This window comes from Quercus lobata, chromosome 12, assembly GCF_001633185.2.
Source record: "Quercus lobata isolate SW786 chromosome 12, ValleyOak3.0 Primary Assembly, whole genome shotgun sequence".
Classification (NCBI taxonomy): domain Eukaryota; kingdom Viridiplantae; phylum Streptophyta; class Magnoliopsida; order Fagales; family Fagaceae; genus Quercus; species Quercus lobata.
Window position 1 is genome coordinate 5,961,115 of NC_044915.1, and position 15,260 is coordinate 5,976,374.

Here is a 15,260-nt window from a genome sequence, read left to right on the forward strand (position 1 = left end):
AATCATCCACAGACGACACATAATCACAATCATATACAATTCTAGGATTCAAGATGTTACTATGCTTCAATCCCACTATATGAAAGATCTTGAGGCAATCCAGATCGATTTTGGAATATGGGATCTTAAGATCTCGCGATACAAATTACCATGTTATTAAGTCCCAAGAAAATTGCAACTCAAAAAGGACGCCCAACGGCTTTAGGTCCATTGATCAAATAAACTCAACTTATTCAACATTCGAAGGCCTTCATCAAGAACATCGAGACTATTATATCATAAGTTCTCTTCCAGTATCCCTTTTAAATCTTTAACTGCACAAGTATCAGAATTTCAGCTCTCCAAACTGTTGACAATATAAATATTGCATCCACAACTAATTACCATAATCCATTAATCAAAACAAATTTATCTAATACAAAATCATATTGTGACAGTAACATTTAATACACACAACTAGAAAAGCCCGCCTTTTTTTACTATATAGTATATGTTACAGGAAAAAATGATAGGATGAATGAAAGGAAAAATTATAGGTAAGAGCCACCATTCAAATCCTTAAAAAAAATAGACGTTCAAATATTTCAATCGCCACCCATTTTAAGGCATCTAAAGTCTCAGAAACATTTCCAGTCTCTAGCACCTAATCTCATAAGAGCCAGCTTTGGTAATATAACGGACCCACTCAACAGTATTGTAGCCACTCTTCTCCCAGACCTGCGGAAAATTTGTAACCCAATGAGGAAAATGATGCATTTTATTACTAGTGTATGGCATACTAATAATCTAGAAAAATTACCTTGAGAAAACGGACACGCAAACCAGAAGCTGTGAACATGGGAACCTGCAAAAGATGTTTCAAAAGGTCAGTTATCCAACATTGTTTAGAGTGCAATGACATGTCTACATGTATATGCAGATGATGATTTTTTTAATAAAAAAGAAATAGGGTAAAGAGAAAAAAAAAAAAAAAGTCCAAGTACACAGGAAGTATCTAAGACCATCACAATCAACCTCAAATTACAATGATCAATTAGCTCTCTAAAAGAGAACTAAAGAAAATAAACCTAAAGATAACCGTTTCAGATTGGGAATGATCCTTTCGCATCCCTCAAAACTTCAAGTATTCTGTTTCTCTATATGCACCACATTAGGCAATGAGGAACCACTTTCCAAAATCCTATAATCCAATGGCCATACAGAATGCTATAAAGCTGAAGGTCTTTAAGTTTGTTACATTTCTTGTGAGCTCCCTCATTCAGTCATTCTCTCCTTGTGCCATTATTTTTTGGCCACATCATGGGATCAATAATTAATATTGTAGAAAATTAAGAAGATTCCACTTCACTAGAAATCCAATACTGTATCATTAATCTCAATCTGCAAAGGTCTACAAACACGTAAATTCATTATCTCATAGTACGCGGACAGGATTTTGAGAATGGCATAGAACATTAATTCCAAAATTACCCAAAAAAATTTTACATTTCTTCTTTTATCCAACTTCGTTATGTTTGATTGAGAAGATGAAAGAGTGGAGATGAAAAATATACAGAGGACAGAAAAGGTTTTGTTTTGTTTTTTTCTCTCATTTGTGTTTGGCAAAAAGGATAGAGAAGTGGAAGGATGGAAAATGAATAAAATTTTCTTTTGTTGGTTGTAAGGAAAGAAATTCTTTTTTTTTTTGATAGGTAATAACAAATTTATTGATCATAGAAGTACAATGGATTTACGATAGTAAACTCACTGCACTGAAAAAAAATACAAACCAATCAAAAAGAAAGGCTAACAGAATTAAGAAAATTAAACAAAGAATGACAATGCGTAAACCCCCAAATACGGGACCACTCAAACAAAGTCCTAAGCAGCAAGGACTTCACACAATCTACAAGTCTCTCAGTTTCCTCAAAAGTTCGAGCATTGCGTTCCTTCCAAATTAACCACATAAGACACGCTGGAACCATATTCCACACATTTGAAGTGTGACTACCCAACCAATTCCACCATGCAGAGAGAAGAGAAACAACGTTCTTGGGCATCACCCACTGAACCCCAAACAAACGAAGGACTTCACTCCACAAGGTATGAGCATACTTACAATGGATCAATAAGTGATCCACAGTTTCCTCTTCACATCGACAAAGGCAGCACCAATTAACAAGAGGTAAATCCTTCTTAACAAGGTTGTCTATAGTAAGAATCCCACCCCTAGCAGCTGTCCATAAAAAGAAAGCCACCCTTTTAGGGACCTTAACACACCAAATGCTCTTCCAAGGAAAAGACACCGACGGGGCTCTGCATAAAGTACAATATATATATATATATATATATATATATAACATCCTCATTTTCTTTACCCTTTTCCACCAAATTTTGAAGGCAGAAAAATGGAGGTTTGCATGGAAAATCTTCCACCTCACCATTTTCCTTCCCATTTTTACTTCAACTAAAAGAAGGAAAAGGCATGTCGCAATTCAAAAGCAACCAAATCTTGTTCACAGAAAGCAAGGAAAACAGAGGTAAGTTCAAGCAGCTCAAGGACAATAAATGATATACGGAGAATTAAAATTACAAAATTAATTTACAATCTGCAAATGGTTCCTCACAAAAACTGGGATTTTCTCTAGGAAATCTGCTTGGGAGGCAGTTCGAATTAGGAAAGCCGAAGTTGGGTGGTGGAATATGGCGTGGGATAATGCTATTGTGCCAAAGCATGCTTTCATTGCTTTCATATTATGGTTAGCCATAAAGGATAGGCTTACTACTTGTGATATATTGGCTGTTTGGGGTTGGCCAGATGATGTGCTTTATGGTTTCTGCAGAAGCAAAAAATGGAATGCAAGGATCACTTTTTTTTTGGTGGCTAGGGATCACTTGTTTTTTGATTGCTCATAAACTCATTCTCTCAGAGGGTATGGAAGCAGGACTGGTGGCTGTGGCTGAGGCAGCATATAGCATGTGAGTGGGGATGACTGATGAGGTTGTCAAATGGGGGAGAGTGCTTCTGACTGGAAAAAAGCTTGTTTGTTAAAGTGGAAAGGATAGCCCTTGCTGCCACTGTGTATCACATTTGGAGACAGAGAAACAGTAGTGTGCATACTGGTCAGTTTGTGGCAAAGTGGTTAAAGCCAATTTTGAATTATGTTAGGTGAAGAGTGTGTGCTCATGTCCCAATGAAGCGCTCTACTAGTGATGGGGCTATGTGAATTGCTAAGATTCCATGTTTAGCTGGGTTCTGGGGCAGCTTAGCTTGTTTTGACCAAACCTTGTGAGTAGTTAATTAGGTGTTTAGGTGGTTGGCTTGGTTCCTGATTGAAACTCAGGCTTGGTTGTTTGTATTGGATCCTAGGCTGCTTATTCTGTAGGTTGGTCTGATATGCAGACATGCTGCTGATGATGTGTCTTGAGCTTGCATGTATAGTTCGTTTTGGCTCAATAATATTATCTTATTCATCCAAAAAAACAGTCAATGACACCCCCCCCCCTTTTTCAAATAGATGGATTAGATTCATTTAACTTTTTTATTTTCTTCCGTCAAGGTTTCTGGTATACTCCTTATCTACTTGAGTGGTGCCCCCTTGGTGCAGCTGTGTTTTTTTAACGCATTATAACTTCTCAGTTTTTATTTATTTATTTAAAAATAAATAAATAAATGTATCCTCATTTTTTTTAATAGTTTTTATGTATCCTCATTATTGTATTTTTTTTATGATTATCCTTATTAAAATTTTCAGGAGAATATGTAGTGGGAAAAGGACTCACATAAGTTCAATGTATCACTGCTGGATTTAAACAAGGTAGCTAAAGGAACTCAAAACAATTTAAAGTTATTTTGGCAGTTACAAACCAATTGATTAATGACTCATACCTCATTCGTACAGGCTTAAGAAACATTCTATTCTTTTACAACTATAAAGAGTATGCTATTGCTAGTCAAATCTCAAGAGTCTACATTGTCTTACGAGGATAATTAGGAGAGAGAGAGAGAGAGAGAGAGAGAGAGAGAGAGAGAGAGAGAAAGAGGAATGTTCAAGCTTCTGAAGGGTTAACTTACATTGATCTTGATCAAATCTTGATTCCTAACAACTTCATATGATTGGATGCCTGCCTTAGGCAGTGTTCATTCCACTTCTTTTGTAGAATTTGTTTATCTTTTAAATTTTAGAATGTAATTCTTAAGAGTACTCCCTGTACCCTGTGTATTGAAGCATTCTCCTCTATTAAATAAAATGACATTTACTTCTATTTTCAACAAGTTTTTGGCCCCAAGGGGAGGGGGAAAGGTAGATTCGAACTACTTACCTCCAGTTTATGAGAGGTGGTTCATAGCAGATTGCACTACCCCTTGGGATGTAATGATTTTTACTTGTTAAAAAATTAGAAGGTCTATTCTCTCCATTCTTATGCTTATTTAGCAAGTGGTTAAGATTATGGCATACAAAACAATAAAAAATGCATCCTGTCCATTTTAATGGGAATGTGGAAGTGGCACAGTAATTAATTAAGCACCTGGAACTCCATCTGAATTGGTGGCCTTGTCCAAGACTTCTTTTCTGCCATTGTGGATATCAGCTCAACTTCTGCACTCATAGTTGGCTCAGTTTGCCCAGGAAATTTTCTTATCCTACAAAGTTTCAAAAACATTGAATTGAGCAACATCAAATCAACCTAAACATAATATAGAGCATAAGTAATAAATGAAAATAATAAACTCAACTTATAAAAATAAAAAATAGTGCACTGTATTAGAAAAAAATCTATATCTTTTATTTGCAATTTTCTTCCTGTGTGTGTGTGTTTTGATGGGAAGTGGGGGGAGCGCTATCTCATGATCACAGCTGCATCATCCATGGAATACATTAACAAACATGACAGTGTTTGTTATTATTATTAAATAATAATAATAAAAACATACCATAAAATTGAATTTGGCATGACAAATCCATGGTGTAAATCAACAACATTAAGATTGTAATGACATTTTACATTTGGCTCTTTTTTTAAATAAAATATAATACACCTCGCTTTAGAGGCAAAAAGCACCAAGCTTCTGGCACTTTGCATTTAAGCTTGCTTTTACCAACAGTTAAAACCTGCTGACTTCTTTAATTACAATAATGAAACATGATATATTTTTTTCAAGCATTTCACAGAGATGTCTGATGTTGTTTATACAGATTTCAAACCAACAATTATCTTTTCTTATGATATTATATTCTGTCTACATTTAGTGAGGTTTTCACAAGAGCATTATATAATAATTGGAATTAATACATTATGTCCTAAATATATTAACAGATATCACTTATCAAAAGAAAAAATTACGGATATCGATAATTTTTTTGGAAGCAAGTTGATATTCATCTGTCTCACCAAGCTCTGCCCCAGATCCAGTTTCAGACAGATTTTTGGATTTTTTTTTTTTTTTTCCCTTTTTTTCCATTTTCCATTTTTCCTTTTGGGTGCAGTAAGAGTCAGCGAAAGCTACCATCCACAAACCTACATCTTCCTCTCGCCATCCCCTTTTCTGTTCCACTTTTCACCTTATAGAAGTGCATTAAAATGCACCGAGTGCCACCCACATTTTCTAAATGTATATGCCAATGACAACACCCTAGAAAGCTAAAAGTCTTTCAATTCAGGAAATTCTTGATGATTGACAATTTACAAAAAAGGAAAGTTTGGATATTGGATTGATGTTACATGTGCAATTGTAAAGGTGAATCGGTTGACCATTTCTTTCTTCATTGTCCAGTTGCTATGGATCTATGGTCTATGGTTTTGGTTTTATTTGGAGTCAGCTGGGTTATGCTGCAATCCGTTGTGGGGCTCCTGGCTTGTTGGCAAGGCAGGTTTGGTCGTCATCAAAATGGTCATATATGGCTAATTGTTCCCCATTGCCTAATGTGGTGTCTTTGGAGGGAGAGAAATAGGTGTTTTGAAGATAATGAGAGATTCATACCAGACCTAAAGTTAAGGTTTTTTCTTTAGAACTTTATTGGATTGGTCGGTTGCTATGCAAAACCAATCATTCTATTCTTTTCTTGATTTCCTTAATTCTTGTAATTTTTGTACTTGAATTGTTGACCCCTTGTACACTCCCTGTGTACTAGGGTGTTCCATTTTTTATATCAATAAAACTTATTTCGTATCAAAAAAAAAGTAAAATTAAAAAATCAAGAAATGAAGTGGAATAGGAACAAACAGAAGCAGCTAAAAAGCGTCTGTATTTTACCCTAAATCCATTTTTTTAAAATCCCTGCCTGCATCAGACTTTCTACAAACAACATTTAAAAATAAAACCACACAACATTGCAACAGTAACATATATTTAAAAAGGAACCAAAATTAAACTTTCAGAAGTTAGAAAACTAAGACACTCACTTCCAAACCAAGCAATCAATAGAGGCATTGTACTTTGCTCGACCTGATGTCACTTGGAAACTTGTTTTTGCTGTTTGTTTAGGTACAGGAATCTTGATGACCACACCAAGAGCAAACATTTTTGCACCAAAGACACTCTTTACCTGAATATGAATATGAATATGTAAATAAGCTAATGCAACAGTCCAACATTTCAAAGATTGGAAACTTTTAACATTTAAAATTACAAACCTTAACATTTACTTCCATGCGTGTTCGACCAAGTTCCTTAATTGTTGGCAATACACGGAACGGAAGATTAACACCCTCAGTGATACGATACCTATGGTAAATATAATGACAAATTGTCACCAATTAAAACCCCCCCAAAAAAAAAACACAGAATTTCCAAAAACACTAAGCATGGAAGTTTATTTGTTTGATTTGTACACATGCACATCTAGTGGATCTTGGAACCCACAAACTCACACTTTGCCTTGCTCTTACAAAAGAAGGAAGTGTCATTTGAGCTAGAGCTAATTGGCAAAAACATGGGACTTTCTGTCAGATGTTATTGGAAAATTACATATATGTAAGAAGATAATAACAAAAGGTTAGCTTCTAGGAAGCTGAACACAAAAATTGTGAAACACCAAGTGATAGAAGTGGTGTAAAATAAAAGTTAAAAATTTTATATATATGAGCCTCCAGCCTAACTCTTGTTGATAAGTATCTTGTATCTATGATTTATAGAAAAGGACATTGCAATGTAAAAGCAGCAAAACCAGCATTGCTTTGAACAGAACATGATGAAATCATAAAATAAAGCAAAAGTGGAACTTTTAAACAGAAGATCCAAGGAGGGTATACACCCACAACGGCAGATATCATGTATCAGATACATACTTCAAATATTATATCCCTTCAAGGATGCATCAGATTTACAGCAACATATTTGCATCTCTCTCTTTCTTTTTTCTTTTTCTTTTTTCTTTTTTCCTTTTGATAAGTAACTATACTTTATTAACAAGGCGCAAAAAGGGGCACCACTACAATACACAAGGAGTATACAAAGGAAATTCCTAGAAAAAGAAAATATAAGAAATAATAAAAGTAAAAATTAGTGCCTACGATTCATAACGTCCAGAAAATCCAATATGTGAAGTGGAGAAAATGGTGTATTAACCAACACTCTTGAATAAAATTTAAAATCACAACATTACTTGTTGAAAAAACACAACAATAACAAGTTCAAAATTGTAATTTTTTTTCCTGATCCAAATTTTTTAAATGTGCATGTGTGTGTGTAAAGCAGATAACTTCAAAAATGAGACAAGCAGACAGAATTAAGTTTATTAAATTAAAAATTTCAGGGAGAGGGTTGGGGGGATGTCATTACATACGTTACTGCGAATGAACAACATAGACCACAAACAGATTATATAATACAATATTATGAGAGAAAACTAGTGAGCTTACTTCATCAATTCAAATTCACCGTCTGGTGGCACAAAACTCACAGTCTTCTCTGAGTTAAACCTCGTCAAATTCACACATTGATGGAAAGTAACATCATCGAGCTCAATTGTTTTACCACTACAAAACATAGCATTGTCAAAGATAATGTAATTAGACAAAAATCTATAATAAAAATAATAATAATAAAATTTATAAAATAATAAAAAATAAAAATAAAAATAAAAAACAGCCTTACACAATACAGCATTGCATAAGTTATTGAGTAATTTATAGATAGATAAATGATTAAATTACACCTAGTGTAACTTTAAGTAATGTTACACCACCTAATAACATTTTATTGCATGCATATTTTGAAAATCCACTTTTGGCTTACATCATGCCAATCGAATGTTATTTACTATTCAATCCATAAACTCATCTTTTAAACATAATTTTAAAACAAAAACTTGAAATTTAAATATTTGATAGATGACATAATTATTGATCTTTGATTGTCTTGAAATTTTGCAAGCATAGAATGTACAAGAAGAAAATGTAATCCAACCGTGGATTTGTCAAAAATTGCATCCAACTAAAAATTATTGAGTGGTTTAACATTGTTTAAAATTACACCATATATAATTTGAACCCAGCCCATATACATACATATATTATTTGTTATTAACCATTGAATTTTAAACATGTTAAATTACTGATGCAGTTCAGGATAAAAAACTTAGGATCTACCTGGAAAAACGGAAAGAGATGCAAAATTAAGAATGTAATGTATATTGCGATAATTAATCTGATTTCTAATTGACTATTACTCATTGTAACTTTTTTTTGATAAGTAATTACTCATTGTAACTTTCAACAAAGTAAAAGAATAAAGCAACAAGCAGAGGTGGAATCAAGTATTCCTCTGGCTTGTTATGGCCTATTGTTTATGTGCTACACAGACATCGCAAGCGCAAATTTAGTTTTATTAAAAAATAAATTCAAAGAGGAAACTGAGAGAGAAACAAGTGGAAATATTGTAAAAAATAAATAAATAAAATTCAAATTTCATCAAGGGAACACTACATTAAGCAAATAAAGTGGGTGACAGAAAAATAAAAGAAATAAAAGACAGATAAATAAAGAAGTAGAAAAATGTGTCATTAAAAATTACCTTTTAGTAGGACGGGATTTAAGTTGTGACTCTTTCTCAAGGCCAATTTTATCATTTAAACCCAACTTCAAATCAGGCATTCCAGACAGGAAGCACTTCATAAGAATCTTCCCGGTTACATCACAACGCAGAACACTACCTATATTTACAAAAATGTTTTATAAGCGACAGAACTAAGAAAAATCATGCAATATACCTCCAAAACAACTGCCCACCTTTGGAAGACATAAGAAGATTTACACTTTCCACAATATCCAGAAAGACCTGTCCAGGGTAAAAATTTTAAAAATCCAGCAGAATGGCTACATCCAATACAGAAAAGAAATGGAAAAAATTAAAATCACCTCATTCTTTTTATAAACAAGGCCTTCTCTCCGCCAACCAACAGCTCCCGTAACTTGTAAGGTTGCATTAGGAACAGGTTTATCTGTAGGCTATTTTTTTTTCATATGGCAGAAACAAATTATTAAAGCCTATTTACAATTATATGTACATAGAAGAATAAATCAAACATCATCTTTCACAAGCATATCTGGCATAACAATGTAATATACTTCTGAAAAAAATTAAATATATGTATATATAAAAAAAATAAATAAATAAAAGGTCCTAGAAGACTGTCAACAGTCATTGATTGATCAAATTACCAAATCCTAACTACCAACTTACTAACCTTGGATGAGAATGGTGAGCGCACTCCTTCCTGAGTGATGTAAAGCTTCAAAATCTCAGGAGAAAGATTTTGTGGGTAACCAAAATCCATAATTTCTGCAATTAGAGGTGAAAATCAATCCTCAACGCACTTACATAATGGTCATTAATTTTGAGTAAAATCAAACTACATGACTTTTCAATATTGGCAAAAAAGGTAAATTAAAAAGCAACAGGATAGGTGCGCTGTAGTGCCCTTGGCACGCACACAAACCATAATTTGCAAGCAAAAATACAAATATGTGCATGTAAGCATGATAAATAAAGGCACAAATCATAGGTAAAAAGCTACACTGCAGAGAAATGCACTTGTACACGCATACACACACACACAAGCATGCAAGGGAAACACATGCATACACCAACTAACAAGCAGCACAATGATATACTACTGAGTATCATTCATATTTAACATCATTGGTTTTTACCACTGGATTTTATACAATATTCGTCAATTAATCATTGAGCTGTTTTATGCATTTACATTTTCAAAAAAAGTGTGTATACACTACTGAGATTGTATGCAAAAGAAAAGTTATAAACACAAGCATCAATGCAGCCAAATTGGTTGTTTAGCTTAACAATCTTCTTCTAAGTGGCCTTGCATTCAATTCCTGACAACTATGTTTTTCAAACGAAAAAGAGTTGTATAGTGCAAATAGAACAAACCAGGTTTGCTACAAACCAGGCAGGTCACATGGGTCACTAAACCCTAGCCAGTTAAAATGGGTTTAACCAAGTTTTGACTTCATTTGATGCAGTAGAAGAAATGGACTGGTTGCTAAAACCCAGCCAAGTAAATCCAAGTCTAATAACCATGAGTAAATTTATGCATATAGAAATAGTGGGGACGTATTTGCTTCTCAAGTTACGTACCATCCAATAACTCATAAATGAGAACAAAATTATTACGGATTGCATCTTCATCAAAAGCCCCGCCAAAATAAGATTTGAAAAGTGCCACTGCCTGCAAAACATAACAGACAGAAACATTAGTATCAGCTATCAAAATCCTTTCAATAAATTGGAGTTGGCAAATGATCTTGGGTGTTGAATTACATCTCTTCCTATAAAGTATTTAGGATTACCTTTAGGAGCACCCTTTAAGGCAAAATTTATTTGGGATCCAATTATTGAGAGGATGCAAAGGAGACTGGCTAGATGGAAAAGAATCTATCTATCAAAAGGGGTTCACCTCACACTCATCAAGAGTACGTTCTTGAGCCTTCCTACTCATTTTCTCTCTTTTCCCAATTCCAGTGGGTGTAGAAAATATATTGGAAACACTTCAAAGAGACTTTTTTTGGGGTAATATGGGTGATGAATTCAAATTTCATTTAGTAAAATGAAATACTTGCTGTACTCCTGCTCACCTTGGGGGTTTGGGAATCAAGAAGGTAGTACTCTTTAATCAGGCTTTGTTAAGGAACTGGTTGTGCCATTATGAGCGTGAAGAGGCAATATGGAGGCAGGTTTAGAGTTAAAGCATGATTACTCTAGTAAGTTTTGGTATTCCGGGGAGGTTCAGGGTGGGTTTATGGAAGTTCATTAGAAGAGAATGGGATAGTTTTGTGAGATTTGTTAGATGTGATGTTGAGGATGGCTCAAAAGTCCAGTTTTGGCATGACTTGTGGCCGGTCTAATCTGAAGGAGAGATTCCCAGATTTGTATCTTTTAGCCTGAGATAGTGACGCTACAGTGGCAGATTATGTAGAGGTCAGACATGAGCAGATGTATTGGCATCCTGTGTTCATCCGGACAGTGCAAGGTTGGGAAAAAGTTGTGACACAATTGCAGTATGAACTTTACAAAACCAAGATTTGGTTTCTTGAGTGTAAATTCCGTCAATAATATAAAAAATAATAATAATAAAACGGGGTCTTCCAGGTGAAGAGTTACTACAGCACCTTGATCGGGGGTGGCATTGCCTTAGAAAAGTATTGAAAAGTTACAGACCCACCAGGGGTGGCATTTTTCTCTTGGTGTGTCACAGTGGGGAGAGTTCTTACAAAAGATAACTTAAGAAAGAGGGGTATCATGGTGACAGAATGGTGTTTCATGTGTAAAAATTATAGGGATGATGTGAATCATTTATTTCGTCACTGTGCAATGGCATCAGATTTGTGGGCTATGGTTTACACCCTTTTTGGTGTTTTTTGGGTAATGCCCCTTTCAGTAAGAGAGAGGATCGAGGGTTGGAAAGGGTGTTTTGGTATGTGAGGTAATGGGACTGTGTGGCAGCGGGTAGTTCCCTTGTGTCTTATGTGGTGCATTTGGCATGAACGCAATGCTCAGTGCTTTGAGGATAAAGAGATTAGCATGGTTAAGCTGAAATATATTTTCTTAAATTCCTTGCATGAATGGACATCATCGCCTACACAATTTTCAGTTGAGGGGTTCTTAGATTATTTGGCATTCTTGAGCTTTTCCTAGATGCTGTTCCTTTTTTGTTGTTTTCCTTCTTTTTTTCTTGTCCTAGTTCCTGCTGTATACACCTAGCGTACTTGGGTAGCACTTTTTTTGGTTTTTAATGCAATTATTTACTTATCAAAAAGTTGAGGTATTTTAGAAGCTGCTTCTAACTATAACCTAACTGAAAATAAATACAGACGAAAACCTACTTCTCAAAAAAATATTAAAAAGGAAAAAGGCACAACCACGGAAGAATGTAAACAAGAAGAAAAAGCTGACTACCTCAACAACAAACTTGAAAGCACAAGCTACATTTGCATTGCTGCTGACAACGATCACAATGTAGACATTGCTGATTCTCATATAAAAGAAAGAGCAACCACCAATCTGTCGCACAGGACATGTACCAAGTTCTTTGGTTTGCATTATATGGACTCGGAAAGCATCAACCATGTTTCCCCTGAAATGAAGTATAGACGTTGGTATGTAGAAAACCACAACAACAACAAAAAAAAGCCATGTAAAACAGCTTTATTGCATTGGGGGCAAGAAACCAATCAATAAAGCGTAGAATTAAAAAGAAAATGACAAGAAAAATAGTAATTTCACATCAATAAACCAATAAAAAAATCCTAGCAGAAACTACATAAAATTGCCACATGAACCTTCAACAGCATGACCATGCAGCAAGAGAGCAATGAATTTGACATCAATACACAAGGGATGCATTCTTGTCACAGATAAAGAAAATGAAGCTAGTTATGGCACAGATTACCAGTAAAAATACTTAATTTCTTGGCACTTTGATCAGCAGGGCATGCATTTTTTTCATAAGTAAAGGTATTTTATTAAGAGAATAGATTACTTCATGAACACAAAGCAACCTAAAATATTTTTTTTTTTTTTTAAATGCACAAAAGTAAAGCAATTCATTGAAGTCTAAATGCGAATTGCTATTTGTAAGACCCCATGCACGAGACCAATTAAACAAAGTTCGAATCAATAATGATTCCAACTGAGCCATTGATTTTTTAATAACTTCAAAAGTGTGGCTATTTTGTTCCTTCCACAATGCCTACATCAAAAATAACGGACAAGGTTCTATAATCTATATATCTAATGAGTGATCCCAAACTAATTCCTCCGCCTAAAAAAGAGATCAGCTACCGTCTTTGCTAACACCCATTGAATCCCAAAAGCTCTAAAGGAAAAGTTCCAAAAACATATGCAAAATCAGATTGTATTAACAGATGATCCACTGTCTTCCCACTGCACCAACACATACAGCACCAACCAACTAAAGAGAAGCCTCTCCTGATAAGATTCTCACAGGTAAGAATCTTGCCCCAGCTGTTAACCAAACAAATAATGAAACCCTGTTTAGGGCCTTAACACACCAAATCATCTTCTATGGGAAAGAAGTCGCATTGGTACCTTGAACAGCCTCATAATAAAATAAAATTAAAAAAAAAAAAAAAAACATCAAAACTACTACAACCACTCAATCTCCAGCTCAGCTGGACAGCTTATAACACCCCTCTCCCCTGGAGATATTTAAGCATAAGAGATTTAGGAAAGAGTTCACTAACTTCAATTCCCAATCATTAAAACCTCAGTAATCTCACATTCCAACTCCACATAAACTCTCTGTAAGATAGTTTGAGCACACAGCAACAATATGTAACTGGCATCTTATTTATCAAAAAAATAAAAGTAACTGGCATCTAAAACAAATAAACTTCTAACCGAAATTACCGAAATTAACATCTGTAACGTTTTCTAAAAAGCATTTGTAATCAGGCCACCTAATCCAAGGCAGCAAATCATGTGCTAACAACATTTTTAGTGCCAACACCAATAAGGCCTTATCCAAATTCCAAAATACTATCCTCTTCATAATCCTACAAATGTTTAATCCCCCAAAATGGAGTAGATTGAGGAACAAACTATGAACCTATATACCAATTCTAGCTTCATGTCCGGTAAGATCACATGTACCTACAAAGACACTAATTTACAGAACAAATTATATGTACCATGTCAATGTTTGATCCAAAATTCGGTACACTTTGATTGCTCATTTATGACCTTAATATCACAACATACATAGAAAGCACAAACAAATCTAAATATTAGGCCATACCCAGATACATTTATTCAAAAATACAGCTAACCCATTATTCAAAAACCTACTTTGTATACATAAAACCGTTAATCAGCAACAAAATCTTGTCAAATCGATGTGTCACAACTATCAGGCCATACCCAGATACGTTTACCCAATAATACAGCTGACCCATTACTGAAAATCCCACTTTTTACACACAAAACCATTAATTAGCAACAAAAGCTTGTCACATCGATGTGTCACATTCTCAAAATTGAGGAATATTTTTGTACATAATAATTCCTATCAAATTCAACATCATGCGTAAGAGAGAGTAAATACCCGACATCGTCGCGATAGAGGCGATTGATGAGAACATCGCCACGGAGGTTGAGAAAGTAGATAGCCGAAGCGGCCACCGGCATCTCTGATCCGGTGGATCAATCAAGATACGATGAAGACTCGATCAGATGAACGGTGATGAGATGTCAGATCTGGAAGACCCACGCCGATTTGAGCCTACAGCATCGAGAAATGCTTGTGCTTTTGGTGAGAGAGAGAGAATTGTTGAATTTTCAATTTTGGTAAGTGAGGAAGACAAGGAAAATGAAAAATGGTTTTTTTTTTTTTTTTTTTTTTTGGTTGTTTTTTAAATGAAGTCGCAGGGTTACTAGTCAGCGACTCAGGTCAAAATTTGCGATGGGTCTTATTATAGTTTGAATTGAACTTTATTATACCTGACCCTTAATATCAAAAAAAAAAATTAGGGGCTTTGCTGTATACACTTAAAAATATGAGTTTTGTTATTTGAAGATATATAAAGAAATATGTGTAAAGTAAAAAAATATATGAAAATACATGTAATGTTGTTTAAAAATTAAAAATTATTATTTAAAATAGTGTACCAAATACTCTGAATACCTAACCCCAAAGGGAAAGCTCAAGGCAATTGTTGAGACAGAGATCAACTCCATTGGGTACCATTTGATGAAAAAAAAAACAAAACAAAACAAAAACTCCATTGGGTTCCTATCA

At 34.5% G+C, this 15,260-nt stretch overlaps 1 protein-coding gene across 1 annotated transcript; it reads right to left on the minus strand.

Moving 5' to 3' along the window:
* Positions 1-364: 364 nt before the first annotated feature.
* LOC115971435 (AP-2 complex subunit mu) lies at positions 365-14,854 on the minus strand. The gene is made up of 13 exons (XM_031091359.1): positions 14,568-14,854; positions 12,401-12,578; positions 10,583-10,673; positions 9,669-9,763; positions 9,340-9,429; positions 9,211-9,259; positions 8,996-9,134; positions 7,843-7,959; positions 6,616-6,706; positions 6,385-6,527; positions 4,510-4,624; positions 800-844; positions 365-717 (listed from the first exon to the last, which is right to left on the minus strand). Exons 1-13 carry the CDS (start codon positions 14,648-14,650, stop codon positions 637-639), a joined length of 1,317 nt encoding a protein of 438 aa, XP_030947219.1. The 5' UTR covers positions 14,651-14,854; the 3' UTR covers positions 365-636.
* Positions 14,855-15,260: the final 406 nt, after the last annotated feature.

Excerpts from the sequence above, each read along its gene's own strand:
- LOC115971435 (XM_031091359.1), bottom strand. The coding sequence starts at position 14,650 with ATGCCGGTGGCCGCTTCGGCTATCTACTTTCTCAACCTCCGTGGCGAT. Across the intron at positions 9,135-9,210 it reads TCTTCTTATGTCTTCCAAAG|GTAGTGTTCTGCGTTGTGAT; the intron begins GTGGGCAGTTGT and ends TTGTAAATATAG. Across the intron at positions 845-4,509 it reads CAATTCAGATGGAGTTCCAG|GTTCCCATGTTCACAGCTTC; the intron begins GTGCTTAATTAA and ends CATCTTTTGCAG.